Source organism: Pelobates fuscus, chromosome 3, assembly GCF_036172605.1.
Source record: "Pelobates fuscus isolate aPelFus1 chromosome 3, aPelFus1.pri, whole genome shotgun sequence".
In the NCBI taxonomy this organism is placed as follows: domain Eukaryota; kingdom Metazoa; phylum Chordata; class Amphibia; order Anura; family Pelobatidae; genus Pelobates; species Pelobates fuscus.
This window is the reverse complement of record NC_086319.1, coordinates 188,572,705-188,591,859: the sequence shown is the minus strand read 5'-3', so window position 1 is coordinate 188,591,859 and position 19,155 is coordinate 188,572,705. Positions and strand designations below refer to the sequence as shown.

General features: G+C 39.4%; 1 protein-coding gene across 4 annotated transcripts in view; it reads left to right on the top strand.

Annotated features, from left to right (window-relative positions):
- The window catches only part of SGCD (sarcoglycan delta), a 684,711-nt gene that overhangs the window by 571,256 nt on the left and 94,300 nt on the right, over positions 1-19,155 (top strand). For all 4 annotated transcript variants that reach the window (XM_063447832.1, XM_063447834.1, XM_063447833.1 and 1 more), the window contains one exon: positions 18,502-18,603. In XM_063447832.1, the coding sequence (XP_063303902.1) occupies positions 18,502-18,603 (102 nt within the window). The remainder of the gene's footprint in view (positions 1-18,501; positions 18,604-19,155) is intronic.

Below are 19,155 nucleotides of genomic sequence, written 5' to 3'. Positions count from 1 at the left end.
TTAATCCACCCCCTCTAATTAATCCACCTCCCTCTAATTAATCCACCTCCCTCTAATTAATCCACCCTCCTTCTAATTAATCCCCCCTAATTAATCCACCCCCTCTAATTAATCCACCCCCTCTAATTAATCCACCCCCTCTAATTAATCCACCCCCTCTAATTAATCCACCCCCCTCTAATTAACCCAACCCCTCTAATTAACCCAACCCCTCTAATTAATCCACCCCCTCTAATTAATCCACCCTCCCTTTAATTAATCCACCCCCTCTCTAATTAATCCACCCCCTCTAATTAATCCACCCCCTATAATTAATCCACCCCCTCTAATTAATCCACCCCCCTCTAATACACCCCCTCTAATTAATACTTTATACACCCCCTCTAATTAATCCACCCCCCTCTAATACACCCCCTCTAATTAATACTTTATACACCCCCTTTAATTAATCCACCCCCTCTTTAATTAATCCACAACCCCTCTTTAATGAATCCACAACCCCTCTTTAATTAATCCACAACCCCTCTAATTAATCCACCCCCTCTAATTAATCCACCTCCCTCTAATTAATCCACCTCCCTCTAATTAATCCACCCTCCCTCTAATTAATCCCCCCTAATTAATCCACCCCCTCTAATTAATCCACCCCCTCTAATTAATCCACCCCCCTCTAATTAACCCAACCCCTCTAATTAACCCAACCCCTCTAATTAATCCACCCCCTCTAATTAATCCACCCTCCCTTTAATTAATCCACCCCCTCTCTAATTAATCCACCCCCTCTAATTAATCCACCCCCTCTAATTAATCCACCCCCTCTAATTAATCCACCCCCCTCTAATACACCCCCTCTAATTAATACTTTATACACCCCCTCTAATTAATCCACCCCCTCTAATTAATCCACCCCCTCTAATTAATACACCCCCTCTAAATAATCCACCCCCCTCTAATTAATCCACCCCCCTCTGATTAATCCACCCTCTCTAATTAATCCACCCCCGCTAATTAATATACCCCCTCTAATTAATACACCTCCCTCTAATTAATACACCTCCCTCTAATTAATACACCCCCTCTAATTAATACACCCCCTCTAATTAATACACCCCCCTCTAATTAATCCACCCCCTCTAATTAATACACCCCCTCTAATTAATACACCCCCTCTAATTAATACACCCCCTCTAATTAATACACCCCCCTCTAATTAATAAACCCCCCTCTAATTAATAAACCCCCCTCTAATTAATACACCCCCCTCTAATTAAGACACCCCCTCTAATTAATACACCCTTCTCTAATTAATAAACCCCCCTCTAATTAATACACCTCCCTCTAATTAATACACCCCCCTCTAATTAATACACCCCCCCTTTAATTAATCCACCCCCTCTAATTAATATACCCCCCCTTTAATTAATACACCCCCCTCTAATTAATACACCCCCTCTAATTAATACACCCCCCCTTTAATTAATACACCCCCCTCTAATTAATACACCCCCTCTAATTAATAAACCCCCCTCTACATAATACACCCCCCCCTTTAATTAATCCACCCCCCTCTAATTAATCCACCCCCTCTAATTAATACACCCCCCTTTAATTAATCCACCCCCCCTCTAATTAATCCACCCCCCCTCTAATTAATACACCCCCCCCCCTTTAATGAATTCAGCCCCAGACATAAAATAACTACTTTATACTTACATTTTGATGATGCTTTGCTTGCCCGCCGAGTCCGACCACTAGGTGCCTCACCGCCCGGAAATGGATCCTTCCGCTGAAGATCCGTGAAGGCGGACTGACGGCGTTGCGCACGTCGTCATCACGTTGCGCGACGCCGCGGCCCGCAACGCTCCTCCCCCTCCTCCTCATAAAGAAGGAAGTCCCGCCGGTGTTTGGCCGCAAAGGTGCTGCGGCTGTGCGCAGCGTAAAGATGGGGGGTGACACATGACACTGGAAGTCATGGCACCCCCCTAGTCAGTGGCACCCGGGGCGGGCCGCCCCCCCCGCCCCCCCCGCCCCCCCCTTAGTACGCCACTGCTGTAAGCTTGTCTGTGTTTGTCAATGATCTTGCGTGTGTCAGTGAGATTGCCTGTCTGTGAGCCTGTGTACCAGTGAACTTGTGTGCTTGTGTCAGTGAGATTGTCTGATGTTTTTACCCTGAACAGACTAATATTTATGATTAAATAGGGAACATACCATAACAATTAAAAAAGTATATATGTATCCTATAGTGATAGTGTTAAATATCCCTTTATAACATTTAAAATATGGCTTTGTCTTGCTACCCCCAGATTGAGTAATTATAATTCATAAACAGATTATATAATGGAAAATGTATTCATACTTAACGTAATTTTCTTTTCCTGGCTATTATTCATGGCAGCATATACACATGGGTTAGCTCCTTCCCTTACAGCCGATAGGACAGGAAAACCACCAAGGTTTTAAAAGGAGGCTCCATCCCTAAGGTCCTCAGTCAGTTTACAAGCTCTACAGTACATGAATAGAGACATTAATGGGTGGGAAGTATATGCTGCCATGAATAATAGCCAGGAAAAGAAAATTACGGTAAGTATGAATACATTTTCCATTTTCCAGGCTAATCATGGCAGCATATACACATGGGGAATACCCACGCTTACAAAGGGAGGGACAGAATAGCCAATCAAATAATCAGAATAATTCAACATAGAAGAATTAACTGAGTTAAGTACTTGAGTACCAAATTGTGCATCATAGACTGTTTTAACGAACAGTATGAAATGACAGACAAACGTGTCTAAAGAGGTTCAAATGCTAGCTAACAAAAAGTGTCAGCGGAAACCATTACCATGGCAACCCATGATGCTGCAACAGCATGAGAGGAGAGTGCCCTGATACCCTCCAGCACAGGTAGAGAACGTACGCGACGTCCAAATTGTGCCTCACGAATTACTTCAATGTCCAATATGTAATGCAGGACAAACTAGTTCAAAGAGGTCCAAATGCCAACTTTACAAAGTTTCAGCAGAGACCATTGCCATGGAAGCCCACGAGATGCTGTAACAGTACTAGTGGAGAATGCCCCAAATCCTTTGGTACAGGTAGAGAATGGCATTGAAAGGCTCTCACTTTAGGCAGGATCTCTGGTGCTACCAGCAAGACAACCATATCCTGTTGAAATTCAGTGAATGGGGGTACACAGGATCAAGCCTGGAGTTCACCCATTTTCCTTGCTGGGGTACTAGCCACGAGCACTTTCTGTGCTACCACCATGAAAGCACCTTCTAGAGGTTTGAATAATGGTTCAGTCAGGGCCCATGAGAGCAGTGGTACGTCACACATTGGCTTCACCACACTCCGTGGAGGCATGATTTCATTCAATGCCTATATGAAGCAAAGTGCAGCTAAGTGCACACATTCACCTTGCTGAGGTACAAGTCACCAGCAACAGCAACGTCTGGGCTAAAATCATGGAAGCTCCTGCTAGAAGTTCAGTCAGAGTCTGTGAGACCAGTGGTACGTCACATATTGGTTTCAACACCCTCAGCGGAGGCTTGAGTTCAATTGTTGCTTACATGAAGCAAAGCACAAGGGATATCAACGCTCAATCGGTACCCTTCAGTACAGGTAGAGAATGACCTAGATAAGCATTCACCATAGGCAGGATCTTCAGATGCCAAATGCAAGATGACCATATCTGTTGAAAAGTAGTGAAAGGGGGTTCACAGGATCAAGCCTGGAGTTCACCCATTTTCCTTGCTGGGGTACCAGCCACCAGCACTTTCTGTGCTACCACCATGGAAGCTCATTCTAGAGGTTCGAATAATGGTTCAGTCAGGGCCCGTGAGACCAGTGGTACGTCACATATTGGCTTCACCACACTCAGTGGAGGCATGATTTCAATCAATGCCTATATGAAGCAAAGTGCAGCTAAGTGCTCCTCTAGAGTGTTATAACACAGAACCTTTCAAGGCCTGAACAAGGAGTAATTCCAACAGACAAAAGCATGTCAAGCTTAGTAAAGCCTGTATAGGATTGTAAGAGGATCTCAATGACCGTCTCAGGGATGCCTATACTAATATGGACCCCTGCATCAACACCAGAACTTGAGGATCCTGGTGTGTCATGCGGCCTTGTAATAGGTCTGGACATACAGGAATTTCCCTTGGAGGTTCCAGAATCATCTTATTCATCATAGGAATTTGAGTCGACACGGTCTTCCACTGTCACCTTTTGCATTGCCTTCTTAGGAAAGTCGAAAACAGGAAAATATGTACATCAGACTAAAATTCTAAATTTGAGTCAGTGTATCCTGAACCTGAGCATTCTGGTCCTAGCATGTAAAAAATACTTCTGGACCTGGTAGGTCCAAGAAATGGCCATCAGATCTATGTAGGGTATCAGACAATCTGCGTCAACCCTGAGGATACGTCAGGACCTGGTTGCCAATCCACCTTGTCCACAGTTATTCAGCTCTAGCAAACAGCCATTGTATTCTGAGCCACTGGTTGTTCTTCTGTGCCCTGATTATGGGCTGGAATTCCATCAATACGTATCTGTGAGACCCATCTTGGTAAATATAGGATACAGTTGCATTGATTTTTGAGCAAATTTGGACCCACTCATTCTTCAGCAAGCATCTGAAGTGAAGAAGAACCTTGAAAATGACTCTTAGTTCCATACAAATGAATGGAAATATTGTGCAACATGTTCCAAACACTGTGCAACCAACCAATCTTATAAAAACTGGAATTCGAGCTAATAATCGACCAATGAGGTTCTGTTCACAGGAAACTCAGATCTAATCCCTCTTTCAGCTGCCAGGGAAGGTGTAACTCCACTGATGGGGGACATAGTAAGTGGCTGACTCCAATAATCTTTCTCTTGTTGGATCAAGATAGGAAGGATCTGTAAGGAATCCAGAGATGCCATTGGGCCAATCTGACAAGTCTGCTGGTGGAAGCCAGGATTCCTAGTAGTTGTATCTATTTTCTTGCTGTTACCAAGCAGAAATGAAGAAACTGGGAGAGAAAACCTTTACAATCTGTGGAACTGTTCCCGAGATAGGGAAAAGCAGAGCATAGAATTTTCCACTCGGGAATGTCAACCACTGAGCTGGTCTGAAACTGCTTTTCTTGATATTCATCAAGCAGCCAAACTTTAGGAGTTATGAAAGAACTATATACCTCTGTGTGCCTGCCTTCTGAGGGTCTAAGGCTATCAGAAGTAGATCCTCCAGCTAATGGAACCAGGTGGAGTTCTGGACTCTCAATAACACTATAAGCACATATAAAGATTCTTGGGGCCACATTGAGGCCAAATGGTAGGTTCTCATCTGAGCTAATGCCGAAGATCTCTGCAGATTGGACTGAAAATAAACATCCTTGAGATATATAGAGGTAAGGAAATTATCCTTCCAGATTCCTTGAGATATGGATCTGCTTGACTCCATCCCGAAGACTCTGACATTCAGCCTCTTGTTGGCCCCTCTTATGTCCAATGTAGGCTTTCCTGTGCTTTTCCTCTAAGCACCAGAAGAGAGGCGAAACTTGTCCCTGGAACTGCTCTTGTTCTGGGACCTAAAAAAAAAAATATCACCTCTTCGTCCAGAAGGCTTCTTCCTTCAGTGCTTTACCTTTTGATTCATTGGTCTTAATACTCCTGTTGGTATGGGGACTCCTGTGCCCGTTAAGAAAAAACGCCAGTCTATATCAATCTGGACCATGGATACCACACAAGCCTCCAGAGTATGATGAGCCCAGGTATGTGTGATCAGAAAAATGAGGCTCCTGGTACCGGAGGAGATATGTTCATTGCTGAAGAGCAAAACGACTGCGTTATAGCTCCATTAGAACCTTGAAAGGCAGGTTTACCAACTGCCATGAGTCACCTCTGGAGTATTCCCTGCAGGGCCAGTAGCTCCATGTATCTCAGAAATACTGGTCACTGGAGGTTCTCCGGTCTGACTATGACTATGAGGAGCTGGGATCCTTGGAACTTCCATCCTAAGGTACCAATATCTTGCAGCCCTCATTCGCCTTTTCAATGGAATTATCCAAAGTTTCCCCAAACAGCACCACCCCTTCAAATAGAATGGTGTAGAGGGCAGACTTGGAGGATGAGTCATCATCCCAGAAATAGAACCATAATGCTTTCCTAGCTGCTATAGACAAAGCCATTTGATCCAGAGAATATCCTAGTTACATCTAGGGAAGTTTCTGTGAAGAAGTCAGTTGTAACCTGAAGACTTCAGACTGCCTCTTCAATCTTGGCTTTTAATATCGCTCTCCATAGTAGCCGTGAGATCTTTAATCACATATTTCATGTTTGTAGAAACAGCAGCGGAAGTCACAGCTGGCTGGCCTCCTGCAATGGTAGGCGTAAAATTTTGGATAGGTCTGCGTCCACCTATGATCCATAAGTGTGCAACTTAGGTGGTGTAGTTCTGGGGTTGGAAATAACTTCCTCCACAGGGTAAAGCCTGGCCTCTTTTCTTACCCCTAAGGCCTCTGGAACTTACTTTGTAAGCCCTGCCTGCATGTCATGTGGCTGCACAGTGATAGGTCATGCTGAAGCGACAACCTTCTGGAGGAAGTCAGTGCATAACCGATTCCTTCCACTGTTTTCACCTCATAACCAGATCCTGGTGAAGAATCAGACACCTGACAAATAATAACTAAATATTACCTGTGGTAAGTATTAAGAAAAAATGTGCACTGTTAAATTCTATAAGAAACCAGCGAAACAGCTTTAAAACAGGCTGAAGACAGCACTTATCCATGTCTGGAGACACTGCAAATACTTACCAAATAAGTGTGGTAGGTTTACTGTACTTTTCCCTTTATTTTAGGCACTTTCTGGCAATTGCCCTTATCCAAGATGGCTGCCACAACTTGTATTCCCACAATGCAAGTCATCTGTATTGGGTCCAATAAGGCACAAACTGCACACATGTGGGCCTATTCCGAGTGTGTTTGCGGTTTAGAGACCAGGGAGAGGACTCTGTCTGAAGCCTACATGGCCCCTAAACACCCAGGGTACCGGGAATAAATCACTGGGACCGAGGGGAAGCAAAATAGATAACAAAAGTGCCTGCAAGGGAGTTGAAAAGGCAACCACGTGCAAAAAGTCAAAGTTTAAAGGCACCACAGTCTAAAGGCCTCAAGATATAAAAGGTAACACAGTTTTCAAAATGTATCACAGTTTTAAATATATCAGTCTTGAAATGCACTGCAGTTTTCCAAATGTACTGCAGTTTCAATACATGCAAAAGTATTAAATGCAAATTTAAATGAAACAGTTTTAAATGCCACACAGCTGAAATGCAACACAGCTTAAATGCTTCCTAGCAAAAGCACAACCGCATAATGTACCACAATCTTAAAAATAAGGTACAGCTGTATAATGCACTAGTTTAAAGATATCAAAGCTTAAATGCATCACAGCATAAAAGCACAACTGCATAATGTAATACAGTAAAACAGGCAAATAAAGTAATGAAGATAAAAAACATACATGTCCGTAAGTTAAGGGAGCAAATTGCTCACGTCCTAAGGGCTGTAGGACAGGAAAAAGACTGAGGACCTTAGGGATGGAGCCTCCTTTTAAAACCTTGGTGGTTTTCCTGTCCTATCGGCTGTAAGGGGAGGAGCTAACCCATGTGTATATGCTGCCATGATTAGCCTGGAAATATATATATATATTTAAATCTATGGAAAAAAATGTATGCCAGCCATCTAAGTCATTGTGCCACAATAGTGTTTGTGTGTGTGTGTGTATTTTTATATATATATATATATATATATATATATATATATACACACACACACAAACACTACCGTGGCACAGTGACTTAGAGGACTGGCATGCATTTGTTTCCATAGATTTTATTAAAAAAAAAAAAATATATATATATATATATATATATATATATTTTTTTTTTTTTTTTATAAAATCTATGGAAACAAATATATATAGATATAAAATGTTGCTTTGCATTCCCAGTCCGGCCCTGACTAAGAGGGAGGCTATCAGGTAAAGGATAAAAAGGTGTGGGTCTCTAAATGTAAACATAAGTTTTTGAGACCACACACACAAATACACATTTGATATGTATTACTGTGACATTTTGTGATTAGGCGTTATAACCAATGTTCCCGGAGGTCTTTACTGAGACAATCTTTGCACCTTGTCTAAGAGTTATTATAAATAAATAAATGGCCCTCGAAGCTTAAAATATTCCAAAAAACAGATGTGAAATCCGAGTTAGTTGCTGCAATGTTAAAAAAAAAAAAAAGTTTAACCCCTTAAGGACACATGACATGTGTGACATGTCATGATTCCCTTTTATTCCAGAAGTTTGGTCCTTAAGGGGTTAAGAATGTAAGTTGATGTTGCATTTAAAGGAACTATAGTGTCAGAAACACAAACGAGTATTCCTGACACCATAGTGGTAAAATCAAAATTTATGTTTCCGAACCCCCCTCTTTACTTTGAAAAGGCATTTAGACGCACCCTTTTTCCAGCACCACAGAGGTCTCGCTGTGGCTGGTCCCACCCCGCTTCACCTCCGTGGTTGAGTTAATCAAATTTGACAATCTCAGCCAATCATTGCATTTCTTTGGGAAGGCTATTGTGCATCTCTATGGGGAGCATTTAGCATCTCAATGCAGAGTGTGAAGCTGCTGAATGTAGGCGCTGCACACTGAGGAGGAGATAGGGAGCAATGGCAGGAATGTAAGCACTGCATTTTATCTGAAGAGGCAGTGTTTACATTAAAAAGCCTGCAGGGACAGACTACTGACGCCATAACAATTACATCATGCTGTAGTGGTTCAGGTGACAATAGTGTCCCTTTAACTGGTTTTAAGTAATAGATTTGCACATGTATGATGCTTTAGGATTAGAGCATACTTCCCTTTATACACCTGGCTTAAGTGAACAGTTTAAGCAGCATAATCACTATAGTGGGCTGTAGTGGTCATGGTGACATGAGTACAATGGCACCTCCCAGTCCCTATGCAAGTAGTCAAACTGATTGCAAATGGCTTGACTTCTTGACTGGGGTCTGCTAGGCGCTAGTCACTTATTGCATTGAGAACTGCAGAACTCCTAAATTTAGCTTTCATTATCTCTCCTGAGCTAAGCCCTGCCATGCATAGCCAGCCCATTAGCTTAGAGTGTCAGCCCTACACGCAAGGCTTGGCTCCGAGAAGAGTTTCCATCTGTCATTGAGGCAGTGACTGGTACCTGGTCAGAACCCAAACCATTAACAAACAGTATGACTACATGTATTGAAGGAGGTTTGTTGTAGTGATGATGGTGCTTGGAGTGTTCAATTAGTGTTACCGTTTGGTTGAACGTGTTATCACTTTTTGAAACCTTTATAATTAGTTTCCAATTTCACAATTCAGGAAATGAGTAGATTTAGACAGCTAACTAAGATTCCTAATGATTCACAGCAGATAACATGTCCCTTTCCAGAGTTTGAAAGGATATTGTGGGTTTTGGCTAGACACCAGGGACTAAAAACATTCACTCTGTGCAATGATTCCTTTGATAGTGTTCAGTATAAATAAACTTGTTAGAAGTCTTGCTGTTGGCCAGTCATACAGAGAATAATATAAGTTTCACATGTACAAAATTAGGATAGGGTGGACCAACACCATAAAAAGACTACAAATTCAGCTTGAATAGTGTCACAGTCAAACATTAAAACCACCTGCATGGTTTTGTCATAGATGTCACAGCATGGCGTTGCTTTACTGGAAACAAAATTGATGATCGTTACCAAATTATTAGCACTTTTTGCACATTTCTATAATTTCTATCAAAGTGGCATGCCGTTCCATTGGCGACTTGGGCCTCGATTTTAATATTTTTGGATAAGGTTTTCATTTGATTTAGTATTTTTGAATAAACTTTTTAAATTATTTAAGATTTAATTTTTTTTTTATATATTTTTGATATATTGATATATTTTTTATAAATGATATATTTTTTGATATGTTAATATTTTGAAAAAAAAAAAACATTTTAAAACTTCATCCAAAAATATCAAATTAATTAAAAACCTCATCCATAAATATTAAACCAAGGCCTTAGTTAAATTGTTCAAAATCCATCTAATCATCTTTGCAGTAGAAAACTAATCCAGTTCCTGCATTTATACCTTTTTTTACCATGGTTGGAGGCTTACCATCATTTCGTAGGCTTCCAAGAAATCTCGGACAAGTTCTCTGATACGTGTATGAGCATATGCAGATCATATACAAAATCACTGGCTGAAAGCAATAGTTATCTCTTACAAATTAATTCTCCTTGTGCAGTTCGTTATTATTTTTAAAATGTGTTGTAAAGAACTTCTCCATGTTTGTTATCTATGGTTTCATATTAGCGTGTCCAGAACAGCATTTCTTTTAGCGCTCCACTATTACAACATATTTTGTTTGTTGTTTTTTTTTTTTTTTGCTAGATAATGGCATAACAACACAGAATAAAAGATTTATTCGCTTTTTTTCCTTTTTTCCCATGCAGTTGACTAAATAGGTTTCTCTCTTTTTCACTGGTTTATATTCATTGAATGAGGTTACATTTTGTTTCCTGGTGATTGCTCTGCAGTTATCATGCTTGTCTCCCCTCTCCTCCACCCCACACACAAACGCTCTGACAAATGCACAAACACATACCTGCACGTTGAAAGCTTTTTAACCAAATTCCACCACCTAAGGGATCGCGTTTTCTCTCCACCTGTCTAGACGGATAAAGCACGGGTACAGAATCTAATAGGAAATAATGACAGGTATTTTGTTTGCTATTATGGGCTGTCAGATGTTTCACAGCATCTGGGGAAGACATGCCCATAATGTCTTGGATATAAATGCCATCTGTGCTGTATGGGGAAAGAAAGTAAAAAATACTTGAAAAACCTGTTCATTTGTGTATAGTAGGTGTTTTGAATAATGTTTAGTTAACACGAAACTGGGGAAGTAGTCTTCAGATAGTGATAGGTTGACCTGAACGAAATAACACATAAAAAATTCTATAAATTTGTACTTCGGATCGTGTAAAATGTTTCTATGCTTTTGACCTTTAGTGTCTTGCAATAGATTAAAATATAGTTTGAATGGAGTTGCTAAGTGTGAATTTTATAATGCTATAATTCCTTTTACTGCAATTTATTGCAAAGAAATATGTATATTAAAAACAAATATCACATCTGACATAGATTTGCTATAATCCAGTAAATAAACAAAATATTTTTTTAAATATAGAAATTATTTTATATGCTCGATATAATGTCCCTAGACATTGCAGTCGTTGACTGAAAAGCCACAGCAAGGGTACTTAAAGGACCAGTTTGGGCATCATAACAACTTTGAAATTATGTTGTTTTGGTGCCTAAGAGGTCCCTGCTGCTGGATCACCTTTAGGGGTTAAACCATTTTCTAACGGTTTAACCTCAAAGTCTGTGTTCCAGTACTGGAACTCTTTGCCGTTCTGTCCTTCCACTTGCTGAAATGCTGGAAAAGTGAAGAGTTGGGCTTTCGCAGGCAGGGGCACCTCTGATTTGCTGAGTGTGGTTAGCTGACGCACCCAGCCAATCAATGGCTCCCCATCAATAAAACCAGCTTGAGAAAAATACCAATGTTCAAGAACAGCTTTACCCCAAAAAGGTGAGTCAGTGCCAGGTACCTTCTGCCATTATAACTACTTAGTTTCTATTACGTTGTTGTGTATTCTTGACCCTTTAGTGTTAAAAAACACCATCTAGCCCCCCTTAACCCCCTAAATATATAAAAACCTTACCTTTACTCCAGTCTGCTGGCTCTGCCCCTGATCTGCCTGCCTGGCTGACATCATCAAAAGTGGTGATCTGAGGCAATCACAATGCTTTCCCATAGCAAAGCATTGGATTAGCTAAAGGAGTGTCAAGGAGGCAGATCAGGGGCAGAGCCAGCACAAGCCAAACACAGCCCTGTCCAATCAGCGTCTCCCTATAGAAATGCCTTTAATCAATGCATCTCTATGAGGAAAGTTCAGTGTATCCATGCAGAGGGTGAAGACACTGAATGATAGTGCAGCACATTTTGCACCATTGCCTCAGGAAGCACCTCAAGCAGCCTTCTGCCGGTGAAGGATTCCCTAGGCTGAGATGTAAATACTCTGAAAAAAAACAGATTTTAGTGCACAAAAAGCCTGAAGGTAATGATTAGACTCACCAGAACAAATGCAATACGCTGTTGTTGTTTTGGTGACTATAGTGTCCCTTTAAGGAGACCTGCCAGGTACCTAAGCTACACATCAGATTCCATATATGTAGGGCCTAATGACCAAAGTACAGATCAAATGTGATAGAGAAGCATGGTGCTTTTTTCCTAAACACCAGATTTATTTATTTTTTTTAAGCAAAAACAGGTCCTCGTTTGCTCTACCCTTTGTCTAATTCATCCAACTGGAAAAGGGATACAAGTCAGTGCAATAATTTATATGTACTGCCCTCTCACTGAATGCAATGAGAATACCCCGATTGAGGCTAAGATACTTCCTGGTCTCTACAAACATACAGGTATAGCAGAAACAGACATTGAAGTTTGCTGCAAATCAGAAATATTGAGAGGTGAGTTATTTAAAGTAACACTATAGGGTCAGAAACACAAACATGTTTTCCTGACCCTATAGTGTTTTGCCCACCATTTAGGTGGCTTGCCCATCATCAAAATGGCAGTTTTTTTGCACATTGGATTGGCTAAACCTGGTACGGGGCGGGGCCAAATGCCATTTTGGCCAATCAGGACCTCCTCATAGAGATGCATTGAATCAATGCATCTTTATGAGTAAAATTCAACATCTCCATGCAGACCCAGGAAGCACCACAGTGGCCATCTAAGGAGTGGCCACTTGGAGGTGTCCCTAGAGGCAATGTAAACAGTGCCTTTTCTCTGAAAAGGCAGTGTTTACATGAAAAAAGCCTGAAGGGAACTATTATACTCACCAGAACAACTACATTAAGCTGTAGTTGTTCAAGTGACTATAGTGTCCCTTTTAATTCATTAAATCCACATTGAATAAAAGGAGCACTATAGCACTAGAAATACAAAGCTATATTCTTACATTTATTATGTATGCTCCTCCCCTGACTGAGATCATCATTACTGTCAATCCAGAGCTCTCTCATAGGCTGCCTATTAGTTAGCATCTCCTCAAAGGGATGCATTATCCCAGTGCATTTGTATAGAGGACGTTCAGCAACATAATGCAAAGGAAGCGCCTGTAGTGTTGATAAAAAAAACTGCAGGGACAGGCGGTTTAAACATAAACCTGGATCCACCACTACAAGACATATCGACAGAGTTATTCACTGAAGTGAGAATCCAAGGTGAATTCAAAGTGAATTTCAAATTGAAGCTCACAATAGCCAAACTGGACAAATGTTCCAAGCCAGCCATGCTTTCAGTTCAGCTACTGTGGACTTAAATTTGAAATTCACTTTGAATTCTCTCATTAGTGAATAACACTGATGGTAAATAAAATGAGAAACGAAGCAGATCAGGATGTTGGTGTAAGCCGGATAGTTTCTCTATACTGTAATATTCTAAATATATATAAACATTTGTTTTCTGTAAATATATAAGCTCAATGTTTTTTGGTTTTTCCCCCCGCTAAATATACTTATATGATAGATATTTATGTAATGTATAACTGTTCATTTGCTAAAGAACCCAAATGCCTCTCTCTTGTTTTACCCATGGAGAATTTGTAAACTTGTATTTTTGTGATTTCCCCCACAAATTCCATTCCAAAAATGCCTTGGGTATTGCGACATACTCAGAACCACATAAGACATCTAAATGTATCATAGAACTATTTATATGAATACATTATAGTGTAGCCACATGAGTACAACAGGATTTTGTTTCTACAGAAAGTGAATAAATGTCATTCATTAGTCTTGTGACAATGACTTCAGTTTGTCATGTAAATTTAAGTGTTTCTGAAATGTTAACAAGGGCATATTCAACAATACACTAAGGGCAGAGGTAGTCTGAGTTCAGTTATTATTATTGGTATTTATCTAGTTCCAGCTCATTACGCAGCGCTTGAGTTGTGATAATGATCTATGAATTAGCACTATTTCTTCTAACTGCTAATATGAGTTTAATAAATGAATGTAAGCAACTTTTCCATTATATTATTTGCTTTATAAAATGCTCACATAACACACAGAGATGAAGATATATTTGTGAATGCCCTGATCTGAAACTGTCTACTGTCATATTATCTCTGAGTTTAACTCCACCATCTTGTTACCAGTGTTCCCCTTAAAAGGTTACTCCAACCACCATGGCCACTTCTGCTTTAAGAAATGGTCATGGTGCAATTTTCCTTGGCCTGAAGATACCAGCTCTCAGATAGGCCTGGGACTGGAGAGCTGCCATGCTCCGGTACTGGTTTGCAAGTATGCCCTTGAACTCCCCAGGACGCAACTCAATTTTGCCGCTCTTCGGAGTAGGCTGATCCTGGCCAACAGCCCACCACCTGAATCCAACTATATATGATGATTGTCACCGCAATCTTTTTTTGTTTTTTGTTTTATTTGTGTTATTTTCTGTGTAATGTTTGATATGCAACCTGACCTTTTATCTACTACGTCTTCTGTTTCCCTTGAGTGGGACAGCAGTTTGGAAATATCTCTCGCTCCAGTGGATAACTCTCCAACCAGTTAATCATATGAAATTTAAGATAGCATTTTATTGAGTACTCAACTCTGTTAATCCCTATGTCTAGTTAGTTACACTTGCATAGTAGCCTAGGTCATGATCAACAATTATCTAGCCTGAAAATGTTCATTTTAAAAATGGTGCATTTTTCTCGTATTTCACAACAATGTTTATTCTCTGTATAATGCTGAGCTTGTTTATGCAATGCGTGCTGGCAACAAATAAGCTCATTTTATTCTACTCCAGGCAGCACTGTGAATACATTTGCAGTGTGAAGCTTGTCTAATATTCTGCCCAATGCACCCACTACAAGACTGTCTTTCCCTGTCTCTCATTGGCCTTTCCATCCTTGGCTTTTTGATTGGGAGGTGGGCAGGCAGTAGTGGTGAGATGAGTACTGATTGACACAAAAGTAGGCACTGTCTTTCCCCGAAAATAAGACCGGGTCTTATATTCGTTTTTCCCCTGAAAAGCGCTTATTTTCGGGTGAGGTCCTATTTCAGGGGGAAAATGTGCTAGAAAGCAGATCTGAACAAAATTATAATCGTAACACTTTTGTTTTTGCCCCATTTTTCATGAGCTGAACTCAAAGATCTAAGACTTTTTCTATGTACACAAAAGGCCAGCCTAAGGCACACCTTTCCAATAATCATGCTGTCTAATCAGCATCTTGATATGCCACACCTGTGAGGTGGATGGATTATCTCGGCAAAGGAGAAGTGCTCACTAACACAGATTTAGACAAGTTTGTGAACAATATTTAAGAGAAATAGGCCTTTTGTGTACATTGAAAACGTCTTAGATATTTGGGTTCAGCTCACGAAAAATGGGGGGCAAAAACAAAAGTGTTGCAAAAGTGTTGCATTTATAATTTTGTTCAGTGTAGATTAGCTTACTCGCTAATAGAATACTGCAAATCTATGTTCAGGGAAACTTCACCGAACATAGATGAGCTTACTCGCAAATAGACTCCCACAAATCTAATTTCAGGGAAAATTCCCCGAACATAGATTAGCAAACAACTAGGCCTATTTTTGGGGTAGGGCTTATGTTAGGAGCATCCCCCAAAAATAAGCTAGGGCTTATTTTCCGTGGATGTCTTATTTTGGGGGAAACAAGGTAGAGAATTCTTCTGAGAGAATGTTTTCTCAGAGCTGTGTTGAAGGTATGCTTTTACCTTTTTAGATTTATTTTTAATAAAAGTAAGGGGGGGGGGTGGAACATTACCAGACAGTTATGTAATAAGACATACATAACATAATAAGGATAAATTGATAACATGCTTGGAGTAACCCTTTAAGATGTGAGCAGTTAAAGCGAACCTGTCACAATAGAAATATATCAGCTCTGTACCTGTAAGGCAGTAATACTTACAGGGAAAATGCTAGATTCCACCATTGAAAAGTACTAAATTAATAACTAGATCCTGCAAATAGTTAAAAAAATATTTTGTCTAGACAGCTGGACCAACCGCTGTGCCCTTTTCATAACCTGTACCCACTCACCCTCTGCTGTGTGCCTAATGCACTTTGAATTTATTTGTAGTGCATATTTCTTTTTATCAATCCTCCATCCATTAAAATACAGCACAAAGGAAAACGGTTGATATATTGGTTGTAGAAAGAACAAGTTATTTCCAGATTATTACAGTAATGGGCTAAAATGGGGATTTTAATTTATTATGGGACAAAAACCCCAGATTGCATAATGAGATTGAAAGGAAAAACAAACAAAGATAAAAAGTAATAACCTATTTATTTTATGTTATCAAATGTATTAAAATTCAAAACATTAAGGCCTTGATTTAATATTGTTGGATAAGCTCTCCAATTGATGTAATATTTTTTAATAAACTTTTAAAAGGATTGAATATTCCAAAATAATAATGATATATATATGTTTTGATATTTTAATATGTTACAAAATTAATTATGAAAAACGTATCCTAATCTATTAAATCATTTGGAAAGCCTATCCAACAACATTAAATTGCGGCCCAAGTTGGGTAGTAATAATAAAACTATGCCATGGAGAAATACTGGATGATTAGAGGAAATCTGAATATATCCTCTCAGGCAGAATATTATATTTATTATTATTACAATAATTATTATAGCAATTGCAGACATTCTGTTAAATCTGATCATGCTCATATATCATCATTCTTATTTATTCCCTAGCCACTTGGGATGTCATACTGATTCTAAAGGGATCAATTTTAACTCAACCAGCTTTTAAACGTCTCAGTAATATCCACAAACATGCGCACCTCAATTTTTGAAACCTGGAAGCTGAAAAATGTTTTTGCTGGTGAATGTAATGCACATTTATACAAGAAGATACTACTATACAACATTGTGCTACAATGAAAATGTTTATTGCCATATACCATAGTATTAGTAACATTGATGGTATTCCAATTTTAGTGTTACATGTTAAGTTTATTCTTTCTTAAGTCGTCTTTAAGAAACAAAATTTGCCTGAGTGAATTTGCCGCAATGAAATTCACCTGTGTGAATTCACCAGTTTTAATTCACCAGTTTGAATTTGTCTGTTTTAATTCGCCTGTGTCAATTTGTCTGTTTCAATTCACTAGTTTTAATTTGCCTGTGTGACAATTTAGAATTTTGTCCCAAATGTAATGTGCCATTTAATGTAATGTGCATTAAAATTTTGGAGACTTTATTTTCCAAAAAAGGTGCACATTAGATTCGCGTAAATGCGGTATATGCCTTTCATGAGCAGACAGCATCACAGGAGAAGTAATAAAACAGCTTGTTATATTCCAAGATTAAATATTTGTAAATCCTACATTTGGAGTTCAGAATTGACTTGTCTTATTGAAAGAGAGTCAGTAATATTGTAATATTAAGGCCACCCAGGGGCATACCTAGAGTATTTGGCACCCGTAGGCACATTCACAATCTGCTACCCCAACCCCCTTTCCTTGCTCTCCTTCTACTAAAACCCCTGCCCCCTCTCTAAAAAAACTACCTGCCCACCTCTACAAACCCCTGTCCCCCCTCTCTACAAACCCCTTCCCCCCTCTTTAAACCACTTCTTCCCCCACAAAGCCCCTGCCCCCCTCTCAGAGCGAAGCACTGTGAGTGTGTAGGCAGATTGGGCAGAATACCTCCTGCGGTATTGGATTGGGTGTGCCTTCAGGTGGTGTACAATTGAAAGTCTGCCCTCTTTGATCCCCCAAAGCTTTTCAGGCAACACATTTTGCACATATGGGATAATAGGATATGTTGCTAATCAACAGCTGAACATGGATTTTGATAGAATATCAAAGATTAAATATTGTTTAAATTTGAAGAACCAAGTTGTTTAATTGCAAAAGCAACAAAAAAAAATTGCTTTAACATTAGGTTATATATTTTTATTTTTATTTTTCAATAATGTCATATAAGTCTTGGCATTTAATTATATTTTGAAGTTTTAAAGATGGATTTTGATGGAAGATAAATGCCAATTAGCCCATGCAGTATATAAAAGAAGAAGATTTAGTTTTCATTTAGCTTCCTGCTCGTCAGTACTGCAGATTGATTAAGCTATCCCAACATTTTTAGCTTTGTTGATCATTTTGGTTTTCCAACCCTGTTGGAGGATACAACATATATCTATAATTATCTCTCTACATACATACACACACACACATATATATATATATATATGTATATATATATATATATATATATATATATATATAATTTTTCTAGAAATTGTGAAGTTACTAATATGAACTTCGTACATTTGAATTACAATGTGTTTTCCTTTTTTTCAGGATGGAATAGGGAACTTGAGAATCACAGAAAAGGGTTTACGGCTGGAGGGAGATTCAGAATTCTTGAAACCTCTGTATGCCAAAGAAATCCGCTCCAGGCCGGTAAGTTTTACGCAAGAATATCTTTAAATATCGTATGAGCCATTCGGTGAATTTTAAATGACAAGTAAATACATACATCACTGGATAGTCATAAAACCCACTGTAATTACCGAGCGTTTGAATGCACAGTACGAGATAACTTCTCCAGTGGTTTCCTGGATTAAGGCAACATAAAAGACAGAAACAGGTTCAATTTCTCAAGTCAAGAAAAAAAAAAAGAAGCTATCTCTTGCCATCAGAAAATATCAGCCATTAAAACAGTGTTGTTCACTTGTAAATTATTATTGCCTGCAGGTGTTAACAGCAGTTTGCCGGATTTGTCCTTGGGGATAGAAAGTCAATCCTAGTTTTTAGAATAACGTGTGAATCTGCAAACTCATGTGGCTGCACTTAGGGATTGTTGAAATCAATTAATCTACTAGGAAGTGTGAGGATTAGTTTCCCTTATGTTGCATTATAATAAATGCTTTTGCAGAGGCTGTTTTTCCCTGTTTTCTCATGGGTTATATTTACTAAAGGTCACATCATGCAACACTGACACTAATACACTCT